Source organism: Leiobunum rupestre, chromosome 4 (genome assembly GCF_980474605.1).
Source record: "Leiobunum rupestre chromosome 4, qqLeiRupe1.1.hap1, whole genome shotgun sequence".
Classification (NCBI taxonomy): domain Eukaryota; kingdom Metazoa; phylum Arthropoda; class Arachnida; order Opiliones; family Sclerosomatidae; genus Leiobunum; species Leiobunum rupestre.
Window position 1 is genome coordinate 22,251,145 of NC_143387.1, and position 8,108 is coordinate 22,259,252.

The following is an 8,108-nucleotide window of genomic DNA, read 5'->3' on the forward strand; positions in this document are numbered from 1 at the left end:
AACCATTTCTCCTAAACGAAATTGCCGTGCGTGTTTCTAAAAAAAAATATTTACCGATAATAATATTAACATTTTACAGCAACTGAACGTACCCAGTGAGGTATAGTAGGCATATTTACCTGCTTTTATACCGTAACATAGCGGCATTTTTTCACGCGCAAAATGAATCTTAAGATCCACCGATTTAGCGGTGGCATCAGGATTGGCAACATTGTAAGCATTAACTAGAAAGATATCATTTCAGTGGGCTTGGGCCGGATAAAATTTATTTGGATTTTTTTCGGGTCGGGGCGGGTCGGGCAAAATTTATGTTATTTCTTTTCAGGTCGGGCTTAAGAAATAGTCGGCCCGATTCGTCTTTAGAGTCCCCCCACATTAGCTCCAAACCACTGCTAGTTACTGCCTTATTTTATACATTTAAAAATATTTTCTATTTAATAGCGCATAATATAATAATATAATATAATAATAATAATAGTATAATAATTTTTGGGATTGAATATTTTGCTATGAAAATTTTATATAAAGGCAAAATTATTAGAGATTATTTTACAAGTGAGAGAGTTGACTTAGCCCAAAATCCAGTTGTAAAATAAATATCTACATTAAGAAAAAATAAAGCGAATTTCAATTTGATTTTAGGAGGTTACTGGAGCACGAGGGGGATTGTCAGCAACGGCAAAAATCAAGTTTCAAGTTTCAAGTTTTTTATTGATATTTTATGCGAAATTTACAATATGTGGTTAAGGGCCAAGTCATGAGTGACTTATAGGCATTCCCATTATGTATAAATAATTACATTTTGCCAGAAATATATGACATAGATAATTTGGACAAACTAAACCTAGTTCAGCCAATTAGATGCTCATGTCCGAATTCCGCCAAAAAACGCGTATATCACAATACTGATATCATCCAGCAATGGGATTAGTCGTGTTTTTATTATCGTCTGCTATTTTATCTGCCTAATTGTTAATATTAAGAAATTAGGTTTAGCTTATCGAAATTATTTGTGTCATTTATCGAATATATTAAGCACGAATATAAATGTTTTAAAAATATTATTTATTTACAATGAAATACCAGATAAGAACATAGTCGTCAGTATCTCAAGTTGCGGTCGTGAAAGTGAAATTTCTATCTTGGCACCGGGGACACTGAGGCTCAAGCCCAACGGGCAACTGGGCCGGGCTTGGGAATGGCTTGGAAGGAAGGTGGCACGTTGGCGCCGCCAGAGGTGGGGGCTACGGCGCTCCTGGAAGAAGCGAGGTTGGCGCCGGAGTTGGCGTGTCCCTTGACGACGCCGGTGGAGGCGACGAGGGTGGCGGAGGATCCCTGCAGGACGACGCTGGGGCCGACTAGGTCGGACGCGGTGGCCGGGCCTCTTCCGTCCGGGCCCACGTTGACGCCGGGTACTTCGGAGGCGGCGAGGCCACCCGGGTTGGAGACGACGGAGTCGGTGGATCCAGCGGGTCCATACGCGACCAAGGCTGGGGCGGCGAGGAGACCAGGGGCGCTCAGAGAGGGGGCGCCATAGTGATACACGAGAGGAGCTCCCAGAAGGTGGGCGACGGGAAGGCTGTACGGGTTGAGTCCGACTACGCTGGAGTTCGCTACTCCGACAGCGACGCACAAAGCAACGAAAACTGATAACTGAAAACGAAAGGTGAATAATACCAATTTAACCCCAGACCTAATTTCAAAAATTGTTATTTTCACGCATTTTAAAACTGTTTGCGAACAATTGTTATAATCCAAACGAAAAAGATTTCACGAGGTTTATCAATAGGAAAGCCTTACTCGAGACATATCCGTCGGAAGACTGAATTCCTTGCCTGCCTTAGATGGGAGCGAGAGAGCTGGAGTGTCTTTTGGCGGGATCGCTTTCGCTTATATAGTCCCCGATTGACACCTACGAGCGCTCCGTAACTAAGTTCTTTTCTAGTTCACCTTCGCGCGCTTCTCAGTGTCTTCTCACCGAAATACCGATAAGTGGGACTGCATTCCCTTCGTTTTACCGCGGTTTAAGTGCTTTATTTAAGGCTAAATAACTGTAGTTCCAAATTCTAGAGAAGACAATCTGTTGAAGTTACGGATCAATGGAAAATATGTTAATTTTTCCAATAACTAATTTTTGCTCAAATCGTTTTGGTCTTGAAAATCACCGCTAATGGGATTTTAACACCCTAAAAAGTTAATTACATTGGCGCCAGCTTACTTCGCAACTGAAACACAATCGTGACCATTGTACAAACTAAATCCGCGATAAACATTCCATATTTTTGTATTGGCCAACAAAAATCAGGATGCTAATAGACTATAGATTATGCTTTTATCTTCAACATTTAGGAATTTCAATATTGTTTAGTGATTTCTTTAAATCATTTCTTCATACACGGGTCAATTGGATTGTTCTAGGTTCTTTGGAAATGTCATTTTTTAAATTTTACAAGTTCTCTAACACCTAAAAGCAGTTCTTTAAAATTTTATTGCTTCTCTTAAATGTGAAATAAAAAATTTTTATGCAATTATCTCCTAACTTTTTTTATTTTATTTTATTGTTGCATTTTATATTTCTTGTAAAATAAACTCCTATTATTAAGTTTTACGATGCCTGGGTTTTCCAACTCTGGAAAAAGTTGGTGGTGGCAGCTGCGTCCTTGCTCCTCATAATGAAATCATACACATAACTTGGACACGCGAAATTATCGATTAGTCTGTAGTGTATACGGTTAGAAAAATGAAAGAGTATGATTGGTCCGATCTGCTACTACGATTTACGGAAGGGGGAGCTACTTGAAACCCGGGCTGAAATTTTCAAATGATTTTGTAGCTGCAGAACTAAGCTCACGACAATTGCACATTGGCCAGACTAAATCAACTAGAAAAAATAAATTCGAATCTAAATATTATTGACTAGTATGATCCTCATGTTACTTTACCTGCCCGGGCCCCGCGAAAACAAAAAATCCAAAGGCCCGGATTCGTTATTACTGCGATAGACTAAATATACACTTTAGGGATAAGGGTAACCCATTTTTTCAAATCCCGGGCCCTTCTCTCGTCGGGCCTGGTCGTACATACCCGGCACCAATTATGATCGAGACGAAATAGGTCTATTCAAGGGCACAGATTTAGTTTTTAAAACGCTATCTTAATAATGAGGAAGCTGCAGATGGCGTTACACAAAGCGTGGCCGGTTTTAGCGCTTCTATTTAATAACGGCTCGCGATGCACGCTCGATGTCATTTGAAAAATGCCACCGATCGTGCGTTGTACGCCGTTATTAAATAGATGAGGGAACGCCCCTACGGTTATGTAACGCCATCTTCAGCACAGTCGGGGTTACGTTATATACAAGTACGTATCGCGTGTTAGCAGACGATTTTTTTTAATTCCTACTCACTTTAAGAACGATAACTTAATCATTAGCTCATTAAGAATTAATAACAATTTTAATATCTTAAGAGAAATTTATTATTAACCAAAGACTTTCGAGGATATTAATATTCGATACAAATTATAATAGTAATAATCAGCTAGGCTAATACCAAAGGCACCACCAAGCTTAGGCCGAAGTCATCTATAAACTTTTAATACCTTAAATTCAGGGTGGTAGCCAGGCCCATCTCTACCATTAGGCTAGGTATGGCGAAGCCGTAGCGCAACGTCTGCCCCTTCTTTTTGTTTATAATTTATTTGTAAAGTATTGAAATCCCAGAAATCTATCAGATAAAATTTATATCAATGAACAATTTAAAATGGAGTATTGGAAATAGATTTCACGAATATAAAAACATATGTTATTGAATTTATGTTTTTAATTACAATTGCATAAAGTTATTAGCGGATGTCTGTCGAGTAATGTGTGTTCCAACATCGAAGAACCTAATAAATAGCTAAGTATATCGGAATCATTGTTAAAACAAACACGTCAGGTTTTTCGAGTAAAAATCTCAGGGAAAACCCAGAAAATCGTTGTAAAAACCTTTCAATATATTGTTTTCATCTTTAAAATTCTTTAAGCTAAAGTTACATGAACCAGTATGTTTAGTGAACAATGCTCGTAAGTACCGTTTCATAAAATGAAAGGAATGTTGCCTCAATTACGCCTTCTCTAAGTTCTCTTTGAGGAGACGATGCGCTCGAAGGTAATCAAGAAAACACTCTCCTTCCGAAGGTTCCGTAGGTGTCCATTACGGAGTATATAAGCGCGAAGAACATTCAACGAAGACACACACTTCGTCTCTCAGTTCAGTCTTAAGGGCAGACAAGGAGCTCAATCATCCTCTGAAAATGTCTCGAGTGAGTATTTCACTTTTATGTAGTTACATTTTTCTCGAGAATTTGCTAGTTTATCGATGTTCTAGGATCTAAAACTGATAAGCTGAAATTATTTTTGCCAAGAGTGGTTCAGTTTCAGCCCCAAAGGAATATATGGATCTAAATATTTTATGACAACATTTTAATAATCTTAATCATAATCATAAAAAAGATTAGACTAGTTAACTGTATTTTCTGCATGCTGAGTTTAAAAAACCCTCAAATTCATTACCTATTTATCTTGAGCTTCAGAGTTTAAATTAAAGAATTTCAAAGTTGTTTTATTTATCAAATGGATTTGATAAGGTTTATGATAAAAGGATTAAATTTTTAATTTTGACTTTTCATTTTTATAGCTATCAGTTTTCGTTGCTTTGTGCATTGCTTTTGGAGTAGCGAACTCCGCCGTAGTTGGACTCAACCCATACAGTGTTCTTGGAGCTCCTTACGTATACCATCATGGACTGCCCACTCTGAACGCAGCAGGACTCGTGTCGCCTCATCTTTGGTCTGCTCCTGGTCTCGTCGCCGCCCCAGCCTTGGTCGCGTACGGACCCGCTGGATCCACCGACTCCGTCGTCTCCAACCCGGGTGGCCTCGCCGCCTCCGAAGTACCCGGCGTCAACGTGGGCCCGGACGGAAGAGGCCCGGCCACCGCGTCCGACCTAGTCGGCCCCAGCGTCGTCCTGCAGGGATCCTCCGCCACCCTCGTCGCCTCCACCGGCGTCGTCAAGGGACACGCCAACTCCGGCGCCAACCTCGCTTCTTCCAGGAGCGCCGTAGCCCCCACCTCTGGCGGCGCCAACGTACCACCTTCCTTCCAAGCCATTCCCAAGCCCGGCCCAGTTGCCCGTTGGGCTTGAGCCTCAGTGTCCCCGGTGCCAAGATAAGGATTTCACTTTTACGACCGCAATTTGAGTTATTCACAACTATATTCTTCTATTGTATTTTATTGTAAATAAATAGATTTTAAACACGTATTCTTTGTCGATAATTCAAAATAACGGTAAAAAACGCCGCCGATCAGTTTAGTAAAATATTTTCGACGGCGTAATCGTCGTCGATTTTTAGTTTGGAAATACAGGCCGGAAGGCAGGCGAGGCTGCCAGATTTCGATAGACCAAAAACGGCCAACTCTCTCTCAAATGTTTTCGTTTTCACACAACGTCCCCCATGCTTTTTCCTATTCATAAAAAATTCGCGCCCACAATGGCGGCCATGGCTACTACTCTATTGTCGACCCGTCACGCTCTGTTGGAAGCCAATCATTTAGGAACAAAGCTATACGGGTTTCGTATAATGCCCAATTAATCCAGAATTTACTCCCCAAAATAAAGCGGCAACAGCTCTTTATAAAATCGAATATAAAACTGAATTTTTATTTCAAACTCTAAAGCCCCATTTTCATGCTCGCTGGTAGCGGGTAAAAATCGACAAAATCCGCTTCCGCTACACACTTTTTCACTTTCCGCGTCGATCTGTTTCAAACAGATATTTTAGCTTTATTTTCAAGCTTGCGAGTGGCGGATGCGAATTTTGTCGATTTTTATCCGCTACCAGAAAATGGGGCTTTACGGTTATTTCTTAACTATACTTATCAGTCTTCGATAAATCCCAAATGATTGCTATCCAGAAATTGTTCCGTTGAAACAACGAATTTCCAGCTTAGGGAGATTGACAATTGGAACGTTGTTTTCCCTGTTGCGTCTTTTCACCATACTCTCATCAATGCACTCTTGCGACGCTGCGATGTCTGTTTCCAACTCGGCGTCCGTCTCTAATAACTGAATCAACTTTGATTTTATGGATATCAGGCTCATCACTATACAATTCCGTTTAGTCGAGATTTTTGACAATGAATCAAGAATTTACTCCCCAAATTAAAGCGACAACCGCGCATTATTAAATCGAATATAAAACTGAATTTTAATTTCAAACTCTAACGGTAATTTCTTTACCGACGCGCGTTTCAAATATGAAAATTAAGTATAAAATTGACGTTTTTAAATCGCGCGCTTCTACAATGCTAATAGACAGAATAAGATGAACAAAATTATAAGTTTGCTAATAATATAAAAATTGTAATGGGCCAACTGCGCGGTTCCCATTTGTGCAGCTCCCAATACCGCATATGCAATTTCCCGGTTTTCCATTAGCGCAGTTTTCACTTGCGCAGTATCCCATTTCCGCAGTTTCCCATAAACGCGTTTTTCATTTGCGCATTTTTCGTATGCGCAGTTTTACACTTGTACAGATAGTTATCATTTGCGCGGTTTTCCACGTGCGCAGATATTTTCCATTTTCGCGGTTTTCCATTTCCGCAGTTTTCCGCTTGCGCAGGTTTTTCAATTCCGCGGCTTCTCACGACTTAAATATTCTATATTTAGACTTTTTACGAATTCGTCAACTCGGAACTAAAGACGTATTACAGGCTATAGTAAAGGCTAGAGTACAGGCTATAATTCAAGAAGTTATTAGTGAACAGTTATTACACTACGATCTTAACCTAAAGGCTGAGAAGCTACGAGACGCTGTTTGACTCGCGATATATTTTCAAGCGACTAATTCAACAAATGATATTTCAACTAAGCAAAACATTAAAAATTTTGATATTAACAGCGCGACCGGATATTAAACATAGACCAACAGTGCAGCTGGATGGTAAACAAGGTAATGTTAAAAACTTTCTGCCAGAAATAACTCTTTTGTCAAGGCAAAAAGGCTTAATAATGAATATTTAAATCATGAAAATCTGGGCAACTGGGGAGTTGCACAAATGGGAAACATGCAAATGAAAAAAGTGCGTAAACGGAAACTGCGCAGATGGGAAGTGCGCAAACGGGAAAACCGCGCAACAGGGGGAAAAACCGCGCAAACAGACCATTAAGCTAGGTTTGCGAAGACGCTTGAAATATCGAAAAAGCTGGGATTTGGGGGTTTATGGAAGTTTCGTAGAGTACCACTGAAGAAGCTCATTATATCGTATTCCAAACGCGTTTGAAAACCTAACATTACAAGACTTGGTGGACTTCGGGGTCCTCGGTTCCTTTACGTGTTTTTCCTTTCCCTGGTGAGGCAACCTTTGAAGCTAAGACGTAAGATTTTTTCACTCTAAGAAAAGAATAATCTTGAGCGCCGGATACCACCTCAGTGTCTCTCTCAGAAGACGTTGTCACCCCTCGGATACGGGCTTCCCTCAAAAGAAAAAAAATCTATATAAATTAAATTTTTCTTCTTAAAGGCCTAGGTTTTTTCTGCCTGTCCCCCTTTAAATTAACTTAGTGGAGCACAAATACCCTGGCGGTAGGGTGGTAGGCCAACCGCTGAACATGTTGGCCTAATTTAAAGGGGGACGGGCAGAAGAAAACGTAGGCCTTTAAACAAGAATAAAAAACCTTTTTGATTTTCCTTTAATCTATAATTTTTTTGTATGTTAAGCGTTATTATAAACATCATGTCTTGTGTCCCATGTTAAGTTTTAGGTTATTGAATATTATTATACAAGTTGGTTCCCAGAAGATTTAAGAATTCACAATTTAAATCTCAAAAACAACCCAAATCAAATTAAAAAGTAAATGTATATTTTTCATAACGTTCTATAAATTACAATCGTAGAGTTTAGTATTCACAGAAAGCCCCTAAATCAAATAATTAATATATATAAACTCCCGTAACATCAATATTAAACTTGATGCATTAAAATAAAATTCCCAGTTTGGCTAAACTTAAAGAAAGACCCATTGTATTCTATCTCACAACGTCGAGAGATCCCCAGTCCGGCGCCA

General features: G+C 39.8%; 2 protein-coding genes across 2 annotated transcripts; one reads left to right on the forward strand and one right to left on the reverse strand.

The window, feature by feature from the left end:
- Positions 1–1,066: 1,066 nt before the first annotated feature.
- Positions 1,067–2,243, reverse strand: LOC149947152 (uncharacterized). Its single transcript, XM_090172648.1, has 3 exons — positions 2,166–2,243; positions 1,801–2,080; positions 1,067–1,653 (listed from the first exon to the last, which is right to left on the reverse strand). The coding sequence occupies exons 2-3, from the start codon at positions 1,807–1,809 to the stop codon at positions 1,165–1,167; spliced, it is 498 nt and encodes a 165-aa protein (XP_090028774.1). The 5' UTR covers positions 1,810–2,080; positions 2,166–2,243; the 3' UTR covers positions 1,067–1,164.
- Positions 2,244–4,258: 2,015 nt separating this feature from the next.
- On the forward strand, positions 4,259–5,244 carry LOC149947153 (uncharacterized). The gene is made up of 2 exons (XM_090173189.1): positions 4,259–4,305; positions 4,680–5,244. Exons 1-2 carry the CDS (start codon positions 4,297–4,299, stop codon positions 5,184–5,186), a joined length of 516 nt encoding a protein of 171 aa, XP_090029315.1. The 5' UTR covers positions 4,259–4,296; the 3' UTR covers positions 5,187–5,244.
- Positions 5,245–8,108: the final 2,864 nt, after the last annotated feature.